Source organism: Dicentrarchus labrax, unplaced genomic scaffold, assembly GCF_905237075.1.
Source record: "Dicentrarchus labrax unplaced genomic scaffold, dlabrax2021, whole genome shotgun sequence".
Classification (NCBI taxonomy): Eukaryota; Metazoa; Chordata; class Actinopteri; family Moronidae; genus Dicentrarchus; species Dicentrarchus labrax.
The window spans coordinates 8,684,745-8,700,832 of record NW_026136709.1 but is presented as its reverse complement, the minus strand read 5'-3'; the positions used below and the strand labels follow the sequence as shown (position 1 = coordinate 8,700,832).

Genomic DNA, 16,088 nt, shown 5'->3' with positions numbered 1-16,088 from the left:
TAATAATTTAATGATGATGATAATAAAAAGGGAAAGGGTTCTTTTTCAACAGAGTTAAAAAAACAATCGGGTGGTAAACAGGACTGTGAGTAGCTAAGGAGATTGCACAGAGAACACATTGGGCAGTGTTATGGGTTTTGGCCGCTCGTGGCGTGTCCACTAGGCCTGTCCTCTTCGGCATACCCAATCTAACGCCGGCGTTTCGACCCACCATCAGGGACACCTGAGGAGCACAAGACTGCAGCCAGTAAACCAACAAGTAATGCTCTTACTCAAACCTCACACACCAGAGTGTTACTCTATCCAAAAGATACTCACTCAGCAAACAGAGCTCTCACTCTGCTGCTTTTGTGTCGCATCGTAACACTCTGGACTTCCATTGGCTGGTGCACTTGCCTCTGGTGAAGGTCTCTCTTCCCCCCAACTCTTTCCCTTCTGTGGTGCTTAGAATCCCTCTGCTCGTGCCTCGTTCTCTCCACTCTGCTTCATCTTGCTCCTGAGTCGTCTGTATCTCATGTGTCTCTCATTTGTTCCTCCAGACAATCCATTTTGGGTCTCTCTCGTTCCTTCTTCTTCCTGCAGTTCCAGGCTGTTTCCTTCTGCTTCTGTCTCTCCCCGTTGTGCCAGGTATGCCTTTCTTATTTCCGCATTCTGCTGCCTTTGTCCCACCCCTGGACCACAGATTGGTCCACCATGGGCCAACTCACATCTGCCATTGGTGGGCCCTGCTGTCTGTAAAATAAGCTAAGAGCTGATCAGGTGTAGGAACCAGTGATTAGTCCAATCCGTCCGAATGTCAGGGAGAAAGTACAACATAACACTCAGTTCCAACTTAAAAGCAAGCTCAAAACCACAATCTCATAAACCAAAAATAAAATCAAGCGTAACCACTACAAAAGAAATGCAATAAAAGGTATAAAATATACAATAAATAACAGTTAAAACACACAGGGCCCTCTCAGAATGTGACAGCTTTCAGACAAAAAATGTCAAATCACTCAATTTACTAACCAATCAGGCGATTACTGGAAAAAACAGTGGTTATGTTAGTCGTCTGATGTTTCCAATCGCTCTCTTGGCCCTGTCTGGCTGCTCACCACGAACTCCTGCAGGTGAAGAGGCTGTGCTTTTCTCCTCACCTGGGGCCGCTGCATTTCTTATTGTTGGCCTCAGTCAGTCCTCAATTTCTCGTCTCCAACTTGTGCAGAACGCCGCTGCCCGATTTTTGACAAGCACGTCCAGACGCGAACACATTACCCCTGTGCTGTCGTCACTCCACTGGCTTCCAGTCCATTTTGGAATTGATTTTAAACTTCTGTTGTTTGTTTTTAACGCCATTAATGGCTTGGCCCCCTCTTACATGTCAGAGATTTTAACTTTTCGCAATTGTGGCAGAGCCCTGCGCTCTTCGGGTCAGCTTCTGTTAGAGGTCCCTAGGTCGAGACTTAAACAGTGGGGCGATCGTTCTTTTGCCGTCGCTGCTCCCAGACTGTGGAACAAACTTCCCCCTGACATTCGCACCACTACTGATCTCAGCCTTTTTAAATCAAAGCTTAAGACCCACTTTTTTAGATTAGCATTCAATTCTGACTAGGGCAGCACTGTCTCTTAGGTGTACTCTTTCTATCTGCTCCTTTCTATGCATTTCTGGAAGGCTTTTAATACCCTGCAGAGGATATAGACAGATCAGTGGCAGATGCCAGTTCCAAATCTGTGGCTTGTTGATGGTCGGACAGGGTTTTCATGAGGCTGAATATGCTTTCCAGCATATAGTGACGTGAAGAACAAACATCAATCAACCACAAAGCAAAACTCTGTGGTACCAACATGTATGAAATAATCTTTGTCTTGGTGATTGAGAATAAGGTGAGTTATTAGGCATGAGGTTGTATTATTATATATCCTCTTCAACTCATAGTTCAATCTTTAATTACCACTAAAGCAGTGTAACATATCTGTGAAATATTAACAGAAACTTTTTGTGTAACAGTATTTAATGTTCTTTCGATGATATATGTGATGAAAGAACTTTATCTGTCTGTGGCTGATAAACCAGAGTGAGAGGACCAAAGAGTAGTGGTGGGATGTTAGTGCTGAGAAAAAGCTGAGAACTATACGTAAAAAGGAGAAGTTGTTTTGCCGCTTCTGTATCATAGTGACTGTAGCCACACAGCTCTCTGCAACAAAATGTCTTCATCATATTGTCCAGAATGGTGTTGTGAAGTGAAAAATAACTGCAACACATAAGTTCACACACATCTTTAAATATTGTTTCTGATGGGCAAAATCTTTCTGTCTGTTTGCATCCATCCATTTTCTGTTATTTATCCAGGGCTGGGCTGCAGTGGCAGCAGGTCTATAGCAGGGTAGTCCAGACGTCCATCTTCCATCCATGAGGCGTTGATAAACCACCAGCTGTACATTACATGTCTATTTTATATCTACCTATCTTCAATTTAATCTTAACTACATGTCTATTGTGATATATGTAATATGTTATAACAGAAGATAAAGCATTCAGGCTTGCAGTCAGTGATGTGGCAAGAAACAACAATTAAGTCATTTTCACCCTAATAAGGTTAAGATGCAACAAAACCTGACTTCCTCACTCACAGGGTGCGAACAGGAAGAGTGAAGGCTTCTTGTATTGCTGCAGTATTTTAGTCGTCCTGGTCCCTTGGGTGCTAGCTGTACTTCCACATACCTCTTGACTGCTTGTACGTCAGGGTCGTTTGTTTGTGCCTCCTCCCACTCACTACTGGCCCATCCTTCACCTCTCCCTTCAGGGGCTGGTACAACGGCTGCTGTGATGGGGTCTGTTCCGCTGCCACGTTCTTCATCTGGTGCATCTCCTGGCTTAGACACCACTGGGAATCTGGACAGTACATCTGCATTCACATTATTTTTACCCAAGCAGTACATAATATCATAGTTAAATGGCTGCTACTGCACCCAGGCAGGCCGTCTGCAAGTGAGCAACAGGGTTATTATCAGTGTACACAGTAAATTGGGCAGCAGTCAGGTAGTCTTTGAATTTGTCTGTCACTGCCCACTTGAGGGCCAGAAGTTCCAATTTGAATGAGCTTTAAAAGCATCATTTTTTTCCAATTGCGTGCAAACATAGGCTTGCATAAGCTATTACACGTTGGCTTCCTTCTTGGACCTGAGCTATTACTGCTCCTAACCCCTGGTTACTGCAGTCTGTATAGACAATGCATAATGAGCATAAGCTAGCACTGGGGCTTTGTCCATGCTGTTTTCAAAGCGTCAAAGGATGTCTGGCATTCAGGAGCTCACTGCACTTTCCTACTTTACGACTTTTTGTCAGCTGGGATTACTGTCAGTAGTCATCAACCCTAACCCCTAACCCTTCAGGGGCAGAGTGATCTTAGCAAAACTTGACACATGGCCCAAGAACTTCACCTTACACTGAAGGAACCTACACTTCAGCCGCAGTCTCACCAATGCCGCCAAAGCCTTTGGAACACCTCATCTAAATGCTGCAGTTGAGAAGAGAAGACAGGTGAGTAAATGATTATGTCATCCAAATATATCAGCAGAGACTCTGCCACCTGACGTGTTCTCACAACACGTCTACTCTGCCTCTCTTCTTCGGCAGACCCAATATAACGCCGGCGTCTCAAACAGCTCTGAACCTGCCTTTGTGTCCCATTGTAACACTCTGGACTTTTCCTGGCCACTGATCTTTTCCCAGGTGAAGATCTCTATTTTTCCTGACGCTTTCCCTTTTGCAGTGCTTCAATCCCCCTGTTCGTGCCTTGTCCTCGCCCTGCATCTCCGTTCCTGTTCCTTCGTTGTCTCTGTCCTGTACTCTGTGTCTCGCTGCTTTGTCCCACCCCTTGGCCGCCGATTGGTCCACCATGGGTCAGCTCTCCCCCTGCCATTGATGAACCATGTTGTATATCAGGTGGCTGGCCAGGTGCAGGTTATTGAGTATGATTGGCACAGTGTCAGGGAGGAAGTAGGCTAAAACAACTCAACTGATTTCAACTTAAAAGCATACATAAAACACTCTCAAAACCAAGCATAAACACAATATAAAAACATGCAATAAAAGGATCAAATAAAACATAAATAACAAAGTTAAAACATGGCAAAAAGTGGAAACCTGTACTTCCAGCCTGTCTAACCCTAGCCTATTTAACTGGAGTGCAGACTGATTGGTAGCTGACGGGGGAAGCTGGTTGGAGGCTGGAGACTAGCAAACTGAGAGTTAGAAGAGTGGTGAAAGCTAAGAGACTTGGACTGAAAACGGGGACCTGTAGCTGAGGCTAACCTGGGACTGAGGTTGATAGCTAGGAATCTGGGACTGAAGCTTGGGCTGAGAGCTTGGAACCTGTGGCTGAGGTTTAGGGACCTTAAGGAAGTCTGTGACCCAAACTGTAATGGAGCACAACTTTTTGGGAGCCAGAGTTCATCTGAAACTATGTCTGCTCGGCCCATGATTGACCTGATCGTTCTGTCACGTTAGATAATGGTGACGTTTAGTAGGTTTTATTCTAAAGGTGAAGATGATGAAGATGGTGATGATGAGGGGAGGGTTGAGGAAATGGCTTACAAATGGTGGCTGGCAGGCAGGCAGGCAGTGGCGTGCACAGACTTTTTGAAGGGCAGGACGGAAAGAAAAAAAAAGGGCACATATAGCGCGTCCTCACCACTGTAGAGGGCACTTTAGCACGCGTTTTTCAACAATTGGGCCACGAGGGGGCGACCGCTCAGGCACTGAGTAGCTGGAGAACCGGAGTAGATATACTGTTGTGTTGACTGGAGGTAGGTGCGTAGACTGAGAGAGTTGATGGTTTCATTGCATATAGGTGTGTGAAGCAGAGCTGGAAGGCAGGAGGGAAACCCACGCCCACAACACACAGATAGGAGACACAGGGGAGGGGGAACCACAAGAAAAACACAAGGAAAAGGCAAGGGTACAGCCATGGCCATGACAGCTGTCTCTACCTGTATCTGCCTACAGTTTGGTGCTGAGCAGGTAGTGAACAGTGAATCTTAGAGCTTTTTACTTTGACTTTTACTTCTGCATCTGAAAATGAGGCTGATGAAAGCTGTGAGAGTGAACCAAAACAGTAAAGTTAGGGCTGTAAAATCAATAGTATGAGTTACACGGAACTAATAAGACTAACAGTCACAGCCAGGATGGGAAAAGGGAGGGTGAAGCGAGTGAGTTGCAATCTGCAACTACCTTTAATTCCTGAATACAGTTCAGCTGTTATCTATTAAATCAAGTTCTGACAGAGGCACACAGTTCAAACATTACAAACACAGTCAACAGTGCGGTACAAGTCCTTCAAGAGAATATCACATTTATTTAAAGGCACATCAAATGTACCCTGTGGTATCAAGTTGACTTGTCATCATCTCACAGTACTCCATAGTGTTTCAGTGCTGAAGATATTTCTGTAAATGAAATAAGTTTTAAAAGCATGAGGTTTGTCAGTGTGTGGTTGATGAGTTAAAGTGGGTAAAAGAGAAGTGGTGGAAGATGTCATGTACAAAGCGCTGAGAAAATGGAGGGAGCTTTAAGTTTACAGAGGAAGGTCATTTCAGGGTCAGTAAATGCATGGGTTAAAGTATTACTGTAGTTCTATTTATGCTAAAATGTAAAAATGTTTCTAGTCACCTATATATATGCAATCCAAATACAAAATGACAACAGATTCCTCACCTGACCCAGCAGGACCCTCACCAGCTCTGTCTGTTGCTTTAAACACTTAACAAGAAGAAACTCAGCAGGATCATCTAAATATTTGTCCCCTTTGACTGTCCTCCTTACAATCCATTGTTGTTGTTTTTGTTGTTTAACAATTGAAACAATTGCAAAATAAAATAAAATATACTGCAGAAAAAAAAAGACACATGGGTTTGCAGTCAATACATCACAACACTAGTGTGTTATGTAAAGTTAATGATAATAGAAAACACTCAAAATAAATAATTAATAATAAATAATATTAACAAAAGCTCCTCGCTCACAGGGTGTGAATAGAAAGGATGAAGACTTGTTGTAGTTGGATATGTGTAATGTTATTAAAAAGTGTTTTAATTGAGTATTTAAAGTGAACAGAGTATATTAGTCACTCACTTCTCTCATCAGCTTGTTATTACAGAGCAGCAGTGATGAAGTCAGCAAAAACTCTGTGGTACCAACATGTATGAAATAATCTTTGGGTGTTAACAATTAAGACTTTGTTGAGTCATTATGCACAAGGTTCATCAGATATCCTCTTTAGCTCACAAACATCTCATAATTCAATCTTTAATCACCATTAAGATAACGGCCTTTTTTCTTTCTTTTGAACAGTGTTTGAGTACTTTATCTGTTGCTGATAAACCATAGTGACAGGACCAAAGAGAAGTGGGGGGTGTAAAGTGGTTAAGTTGTGAACAGGGCGCTGAGAAAGAGCAGAGAACTATAAGTAAAAAGGGAAACTTGTTTTGGTGCTTCTGTGCTTCTGCAGGATGATCATAGTGACTGTAGCCACACAGCTCTCTGCAACAAAATGTCTTCATCATGTGCTCCAGAATGGTGTTTATTGTCTGTGTATTGAATATTTATTCTTTGATGTGGAACACTTTCCTTGTGAAGTTCACAACTCACACCTTCTTCAAATATTATCTCTGATTGAAACTTGCAAAATTAGCTTTACCAGCTCTGTCTGTTAGTATCCATCCATTTCCTGCTGTTTATCCAGGACTGAGTCGCAGTGGCAGCAGGTCTACAGCAGGGTAGACATCGCTCTTCACATGTTCCAGCTCTTCCTCCTGGGGAATCCTTCAGTACATTTTATGTATACTGTTCAACTAATCTTAACTGCATGTACAGTATCTAGTACAGTAATATGTACTAAAACAAGATGAAGCATGCAGGCTTCCAGTGAGTCTTGTGATGAAAATAATATTTAAGAATACATAATGAATAAGTCTTTTTCACCCTAATAAGGTTAAGATGCAACAAAAGCTGACTTCCTCACTCACAGGGTGCAAACAGGAAGAGCAAAGACTTCTTGTATTGCTGCAGTATTTTAGTCGTGTGATATCTAGTTTGAAACAACAAGTCTGTTTGCTTTTATGTTACAGCGGCTTAGCAGGGAAGTCTGTTACTGGGTCTGTTGCAGTTCTGCTGAAATTCACAGATTGTCTGATTTTAAAACGAATTGTTTCTCCGGTTTATCTGCAGGCTCATTTGGTAAGGTCAAATGTTACTGCTTTTTATGTTTGAACTTTTTAACCCAGAGAGTTTTTATTTTGTTGCTTTTCATGAACTCCACTGAAAAAGACATGATATATTTTATTTGTTGGGTTTTGTTTTAGCAGAAATGATCCTCAAAGAAATGAGAAGTTTCTTCAGCAACATTTTATTTGAACTATAATATCATAAACTCAGACTGGATCATTCTGATTTTATATTGAAACTGTTTTCAGAGCAACTCTGCAGATATTATTCATCACTACTTATAACACAGTAACATCTGGTTGGACATGGCAAGTTCCTGGTTTGAATGTGTGAATCTGAGGTTGCTTTAAAACAACATGAAGGATTTGTTTCAAAGATACTTTGATTCAAATATTGAAAAGTAACTTTTTTATCAGATCCAGGTGATGAGTGTGATTGCAGTCCTGTCTGTGAATATGGTGACAGCCATCATGTTACTGAGTGTCTTCTTTCTTTCAGGTGAGCTGTTTGTTCAGTCACTTTTATTTGGAGACGTTAATCATTTACAGTTTGGACTTCATTTAGAAACAAAGCAGAAAGACCAGTGCAGATAGAGTTACTTTTTCCAACTGTTCATGTCCTGACTGCAAAGTGAAATGTTTTATATAGAAATTGTTAACAGGACAGGGAAAAAGACCAGCATGCAACACACTGCTGATTTGTTTATCATGAACTTTCTCTTCATGCTGATTTTTTCCACATTTTGTTCATCATGAGTCTGATTTTACAGGTGCTTTGGCTGATTGTCCTCCACACACAAACCTCTTCATTACTACTCCACAGAATATGGAAGCACTGAGTGGATCTTGTTTGCAAATCCCATGTAACTTAAGACATGAACCAGAACAAGATTTTAAAAGCAGCAGAGAAACCTTTGGAGTTTGGATTAAGACTGACTACAGATTTGGCCTCTATCCAAACAATGTGATTTTCAAAAGTAGTAAGACAGTTAACACGTATCCAATGAATATTACTGGAAACCTGAGTCAGAAAAACTGCACCACTCTGTTTTCCAGTTTAATCACAAATTATACAGACACATACTACTTCAGAATTGAGACTAAACCATTCAGAGGAACAGCTGTTTGTGATCCTCTTCAAATAACAGTTAAAGGTAAGAGAGCTTTGTTTCTTTCAGTCAGTCTATAATGTTATTGTTTAGAATAAAAAGTGAAATCAGTTACAGTTTTGGTCTAAACAGCACACTTTATCAATTTGGAGGTTTTTCACTTTACCATGAATTTAAATTCTGATTAAACACTGAGTCTATTGTTACAGTTTGACATTATAAATGGTCAAATTCTGGGACACTGAAAAGTAGAACAAACTGTTATTTATACTTTATGCGGTTTCAGTACAGAAGTATCAGCTTCATCTGTTTGATTTAAACCACAGATTCTCCTCCGAGCCCCAGAATTGAGATCTCAGGTGATCTGAAGGAGAAGCAGTCAGTCACTATAACCTGCTCAGCTTTCACTCCCTGTCCACACTCCCCTCCTAAACTCACCTGGAATCTCCAACAAGACTCTCACAACCAAATAAAGGAAAACACAGATGGAACCTTCACAACTAAAATCCAGGAGAGCATCACTCTGTCAGACCAACATGATGGATACAACATCACCTGTTCTGTCAGATATCCTGTGAATGAAGGAAAAGATAACAAGACAGCAGAGGAGAGAAAGACTCTCAGTGTTTCATGTAAGACAACCAGAGTTTGTTATTGGATCCTGTCAGCACATGATGATTCATGGGATATCAGCTGATTTTTAATGAATAAAGTTGATCTCACATTTTCCTCAGATGCTCCTAAAAACACCTCAGTGTCCGTCAGTCCATCAGGTTTGGTGTCAGCAGGTAGCTGGGTGAACCTGACCTGCTCCAGCAGAGCCAAGCCTCCTGTCAGCCGCTTCACCTGGTTCAAGAACAGCAAAGATGGACCCATGATTGTATCTGAAGGACAGTTTTACAGCTTCAATGTGACAGATGGAGGAGTTTATTACTGTGTGGCTACAAATGATTTTGGTAGTCAGTCGTCATCATGGATTCATTTAAACAGTGCAGGTAAATGTAGAACTGAATCTTATTATAGACTGAACCAGAAAATTCCTAAAGAAATTTTGATTGTGCCTTGCTCTGGCCCATATGTTACTACCATGTCTTGCTCTCTAGCACGCTAGCGCTAGCATATTAATGCCATGTAATCCTCCCTATAGCATATTGATAACCTGTCATCCTCCTTAGCTAGCTAGCTAGAGCTAGCACACATAAACACCTTAACCAAAGCTAGCTAAGCGCTAGCTTTGGTTAAGGTGTTTATGTGTGTTATTCTCCTGAAGGAGTGCTAGCGCTAGCTTATTAATGCCTTGTCAGCCTCTGTAGCTAGCTATGTGTGTGTGTGTGTGTGTGTGTGTGTGTGAGAGAGGCAGGCTTTGGTTGTCATGGCAATCAGGAGAGGCCACAGCAGCTGCGCACTCTCTCTGTCTCTAACTCCTCAGAGAGACAGAAACATTTAAAATGAATCCCCTCCAACCCATGGCCAGGAACGACCGAAATGAAAACCGAAAAGACCGTGAGCGTCGTCATCTTGTTGACTATAGCACTGCCGTGTTTCAGTGGCTAAAGTTAAAAAATGTGACCTGGGGAGATTGAGAGAGAAGAGGTTCAACAAGCTCCTTTCAAAATTCCTCCTCTGCATTTAACATGGGAGTAGATGGGGCCGTGAGAGGGTGTTGCTGGCGCATCAGTGCATCTCCCGCCAAAACTATTTGTCTGACAGCTTCGGCAGTGGTATCACTGCGACCCCAAAGAATTTACCTACGTTTCTATCTACAAATTATTTCTGTAGAGTGATATTTGTGGCCTTGAGAGCAGTTTACAAATTTATTTTCCCACAAATTTTTCTCTCTCCCCACACTCTAGCGGTGATGTCACGCACTCTGGCAGTTGAAGATTCTCGCAATACACACCCATTCATTTTTTGGACCGGTTTTTGGCGATTTATCGGTAAACTGTTTAGCACTAATGTCCTCACCGAGCCGCACGTTTTGATACCTTTTTTGTGTATGTGCGACCAAAACTGCGGGAGGAGTAGCGCGCCGAAAAAAGGTACGGAAGAATAATAATTTTATTAAGCCCGAGGAATAATAGTATTGTGCTTTTCAAGGCACAATAATTACTTTCTTCTTTTCTGTTTGTCTTCTTTCTTGCAGCTGTATTGTAGTTTCTTGGTTTTAGTACCTCGCACTTTTTCTGCATATGTATGAATTTATTCTATATAATTAAACTTGACCTAGATGTTAAAAGAGAGACTTCAACGATGGTTACATCAGTATTTTGACAACATTCAACCTTTGTTTCCTTTCAGTCTCCTCTCTAAAATGGGGTTCAGCTGTGAGAGGGATCATTGTTGTCATTCTCATCTGCACTGCTCTCTGTGTTTGGTAAGTATCACAAATTAAAGGATGTGACACAATAAACTCTCTGGCACTGAAGTTTTAACTAAACGTACGTTCATGGTGAGAGCATGGATGAGGATGTGATCTGTCAGTTTTGTTTATTTCTGTACCAACACATTCCTCACATTTACGTTTTTGTACTGATTAAAGTGGTTGACTCTGAAACTCTCAAAAGAGAACAAAAGTTGTTGTTCAGACCACCTGTTCTGTGATTTACTGTCCTCCTTTAGTTTCATCACCAATCTCTACCAATTGTATTTTAATCTGTATGTTTTTATGCATCCATTAATGCTGTTTCCCATCAGTCCTTACTTCTATCATCTATTTAACCTGAAACACAGTATAATTATTCTGACAGCTCTCTAATGTCTTCCAGGTGGTTTAAGTGGAAACATCAAACTCCACAACAGACTCAGGTGGGAAAATACTAACCTTCATTGTACTGAACTGTTTGTTTGAAGTATTTTACATTGACTGTGTCTGATATATATGAAAGCATCAGTCTCAACAATCAGTAGACAGTGTTTGAGAGGTACGGAGCCCCTAAAGTCCCCAAAAGAAAATATTTTTTATCTTGTGCACACAAGATAATTTACTATAAATTCAGATGCATCTCTAATGGCTTCAGATGCACACAGCTGTCATATAATGGAGAGAACTCAGCTTATCAAGTTTTATTTTCACCTCGAAATGTCATACCATGAAATTCTTGCTGCTCTTGCTAAAATCTGAATGTCGGACAGATTCTGTTTAGAGGGGACATGGACAATTTTGTAAAACGGGCGAATAACAGAAAGCTATCTTTCTCAACTATCTTATCAACCAGCTCACCCACAGATAACATAGTGAATTGACTGCTTAAATAAAGCAATGAACACAGCAATGTTTCAAACAAAGTGGAGAAATCAGCAAACATATGCCTATAAAGCCATAAGATAATAACTTTTGTGCAAAAGATTAAAAAAAAGTGACCTTTTGAGACTTTAGGGGCTCCTTAGAAAGGTTACTGAGTGGGACAAATATTAACAAAAACAACAAATGGAACTAAACAACCTGTTAGCAACACCCTAACACTGTGGTTGGAAACTGTAAAATAATTACCCTCCAAAACTGTACAACCCACAGTAGACAGTTTATCTTTTAATTATTTTTCAGTTTAAATCCAAAAGTAGCTAAAGGTGGAGCACATTTGACATCATCAGCAAGGTGGTTTCATCTGTTTGGAGCATACAAACGCTACACAACAGTTCTCAATTGTTGTCTGTGGAATGGAGGAGGAGATGTAGCACGTTAGTGTGGTTGGCTGTGGTGTTGCGTGGCAGACATCTTGTAGTGTATCTTGGGCAGTCTACTAATCTAACCAAACAATGTGTTTGCTTACACTATGGGAGTGGCTTTATGTGGAGGAGGGGTAGCTACAAGACCATAGTGGCTCTAGTGGGCACAACAAATTTCACATGCACTAACTGACATGTAAGGCAGTAACAGTCAGGGGATGGGCTCTTTAAAGTTTACACAGGCTGGAGCACGTGTTAGTAACAGCTAGGGAGGTAACTTTAATTTTTCACAGGGCTGATAGCACGCTGTGGCTCTATCTCAAGTTCTGCTTCTTACTTAGGCTGAAATACATAGCTGAATCAGTCAGGTACAAGATATATGTGTCACAGGGCCGGTGGCACGCTGTGTCTTAATTAAAAGGAGGAGCACTTTAATTTACAGCAAATGAAGACAGTTTGAATAGCTTGCATTGAATATGTCTGATTGGAATGCTGAACCAAATTCTTCTTTTTCATACAGTGTAGGTTCAGCTTGGAATAGCTAGCAACAATAGTAAACTCAAAATGAATATTCTCAAATTCCTTAATTTGATGAATAAATAAATTTCACCACAAAGTACTTGTTTATAAGTACAGCTTGATGTCTACTGCGGTGTCAGACTAGTGGAACTAGCCAAAATTTGCATATTGGCCAAAAGTACATAAAACATTAATATTGTGGGCGTGCCAGGAGTTTTATCACCTGGACATCATGCATCATCAAGTTGTCTCAGGTTACAGTCCCAGAAAGTGACTGAATGAGGTGACAGGAAGTGACCCGTCACAATAAATATCCAGTTAAACCACACCAAATGAACAAGTTCATGTTTAAATGTCCCCCTTTGACCCAACAGGAACCATAGTCATTTGGATCTGGTTGTCATCTACTTTGTTTGAATAATAGAGACACAAGAATTGGAATTGGAAGAAAAAGACCTGAACATAGTGAGGATTGTTCCAAAGAATCCTATCCATTTTATACTCAACAATATTTAAGGTTGCACTGTAATCCAGCAGCATCAGAACAAATGTTTAACCTGAGTCAGGATTCAGATTGATGTTTTCAGATGTTTGTGTGCCAAAGTGAAATTTAGATTGATCTGTGATGATTTAATCTGGAAGGATCCAGCTCACAACATTTCTTATTTGATTCATTTTTCAGAGTCAAAGAGGTGAAGAGCTTTCTCTTCAAATGCCAGTCAGCACAAATTAAGAAAACATCCATTATGGAGAGATTGACTTTTCGAAGCGGAGATCTGAACCGTCCTCTGACTCAGTGCAGGACAGTGGACAGCAACATGATTCGCTGTATGCACAGGTCAAAGTGTCTGAGCCATCAAACAGATTAACTCACACTGCTGATGGTCCAGAGGATCTCTACGCTCAAGTGAAGAAATAATAAATGAGTACTGTTTGTGATCACACTTGGGTTGGATTCATAATCTACCTTTATTTTGTAATTTTACCACATGTTTTATGTCAGTTAATGAAGAAAAAGTCCGTGGAGACTAGACAGGAAAATGTTTACTGCTCACAGTTAAATAAAAGGAAACTCCACACACTGCAGCTCAGATGGTTTTCTCAGTAATCACATTATCATAGTTCAGATTTATGTACTGACCTCATACAGCTGTTACTGTGTGGTTAGTAATCTGTTTGTGAGATATGTGCAAGTAAAAGTCTCAAAGCTCGAAGCAGTTCTGTACACACATTACCAGTGTAGTCCAAGATTATATCTTCTTTTGAAATGTTTATGTTTATTTTACATTTTATTTTTAATAAGGCATATTGATCTCATTTGCTTTATCTATTGTGTATCCCATTTTCTTACATATTTACTATATTGCTTCTAAAATGAACATGAGACAGAGTTTCTGCATTTGAAGATATTTATTCATTGCACTGTAATAAAAACATTGGCATACAACTTCTAAAAATACCTAATAATCTCACTCGCATTTATTGGTCCAACATTTCACATATTGTGTGTAAACATCACCTGAAATCATACAATTTAATCACAAACATAACGAAAGTGACGAGATGAACTAGCATAGTAATTCTCGGGTCCACTGGAAATCTGCTACAATGTTTTGAGTATTTATTGTACATCTGATTAATATATTTTCTAATATCAAGTTCAATTTAACATAAAGGGCATTTCTTCAGACTCAGTCAATAATGTATTAAAGAGCTGCTAAAATTCACTTAAAACCTTTCTATGAGTAAAAACATTCAAACTTGATCTACTCTTTTTTAGAATTTTGCCCAAAAAAGATCTTTGGGCTTCAGCTTGTAAACACAGCATCCTAGACACTGTACTGTTAAATATCTCAGAGGCACTACTGGGCCATGTTGATTGTGCTTTAGTACCATGCTAGCTCTTGTGAGTGAATGGAGGTAGTGACAGTATCTACATGACACGTTTGACAACTTCACAGAAATCTAACCTTCATGTTGAGAGTCAAACCTCCCTCCTACCACCAACCCAGCACCAGTCCCTCAGTGTTGCAGCATTAGTGTGAAGTGGTTAAAACCCTACTGACAGGAAGTTCCTCCCTGTTCCTGGAGGAACTTCCTGTCAGTAGGGTTTTAATTGTGCACTCTGTCCTCCAGAGCCTTCAGCTCAGCCTCCACCTGAGTCGGCAGATCAGCTTCAACTTGCTGAGTGAAGTAGGCTCTCAGCTCCTTCGTCTCCTTCTGCCAGAAAGATGTAGGCACATGGAACAGGGCACCCATATCCACCTTGCTGCTCAGACCTTTAGTGTTGATGGCGCCATCTTCTGGCAGCCAGCCGATAATGCTCTTCTTGGCCACATTGTCCTCCATCTCCCCACCGCAGTGCAGAGCCGGGCCAGAGGAAAGCAATGAAGAACTAGGTAAAGTAATAGTATTAGTAAAGGTAATGTCATTATTATCCATTCATCTTAAGGCACCTCATCAATGGGATAACTCTAATATCTGTATTACAAATAATGACACAATACCTAAAACTTAAAGCTTAAAAGTTAGTAAACTACATTGACCTTGAAATTATAAAAAAAGGACAAAAAATATATAATTTCAGGATTGTCAGGATTTAAAGATTTGATTTATAGTAGTTGAAAATTGTTTTTAACACAAGAACTTTCTCTGTGCTGCAGGAATGACTTTAATAAAATATGATCTTCTGGCACTGAGTCTCTGTCTGAGCTATGATTAGCAGTGAGTGTACAGTTGCTCCCAGACTGCTCATTTTTGTAACTTTTGTTTCTAACACAGTCTCTCTGGGGGAAATTACACCTGTAAACAATAAGGCTGTCTCCTATGAGCTAGAACAGTAACATTAAATCTGACATTGAAAACAAAACCTGAACTGAAAAGGTAAACATTGCTATTGAAACACTTTTATTGGAAAATGTTGTACTTCCTCTTTTTTGTCTTTTTCCCTCGAGTTTGATTGTTTGTTTGTTTCTCTGGTTATTTGGATTTTTGCTTGTTTTTGGACTCTGTCTCCACCTATCTGGATTTGTTTGCTTATGTTTCCTCGACCTCCTGTGTACCGAACCTTCAATTTGGCAAGTAAAGGCTGTGTGTTTCACATCAAGATCCTGTGTCTTCTGTCATGCATTTGGGTCCTACCGCTTGTAGTTCCACCAATCTTAACAGTACGAACTGGCCAGTGATGGACCCAGCAGACAGTTTTGATCAAGAACTCTATGATTTGTCCGGCACTCTACTATGTATGAAAGCTTGTTGAAGGTCAAGATGGTAGCTCTGAATATGGCATGGAAGGAAGTATCCTCTAAGCCTTCGCTCAAGAGTTCACTACCTGAGTGGGCTGAGGATTTTCTGAGCACCCCTGATTCCCAGCCAGCTAGCATCCAGCATGTCCAGGAAGTCTTCCCAGCTGCCCAGCACTCCAGAAACTCAGCCTGTCTCATCTCTTGGTCGCCATCCAGACCTGCTTCACCCTTCGGTCCTGCCTCCTAGTTGTCTGCCAAAGCTGTTCCCCATAGAGTATCAGCATGCCTCGTCCAGAGTTACTCTGCTCTGCGTTCATATGCAAATTCTCTGGGGAATACATTG

General features: G+C 40.8%; 1 protein-coding gene and 1 pseudogene across 1 annotated transcript in view; one reads left to right on the top strand and one right to left on the bottom strand.

Moving 5' to 3' along the window:
- The window catches only part of LOC127369772 (B-cell receptor CD22-like), a 22,263-nt pseudogene extending 8,896 nt beyond the window's left edge, over positions 1–13,367 (top strand).
- LOC127369789 (phosphoenolpyruvate carboxykinase [GTP], mitochondrial-like) overlaps positions 1–16,088 on the bottom strand; it is an 18,754-nt gene extending 2,666 nt beyond the window's left edge. The window contains exon 1 of the mRNA XM_051411529.1: positions 15,832–16,088. Within this exon, the coding sequence (XP_051267489.1) occupies positions 15,832–15,890 (59 nt within the window). The 5' untranslated portion in view covers positions 15,891–16,088. The remainder of the gene's footprint in view (positions 1–15,831) is intronic.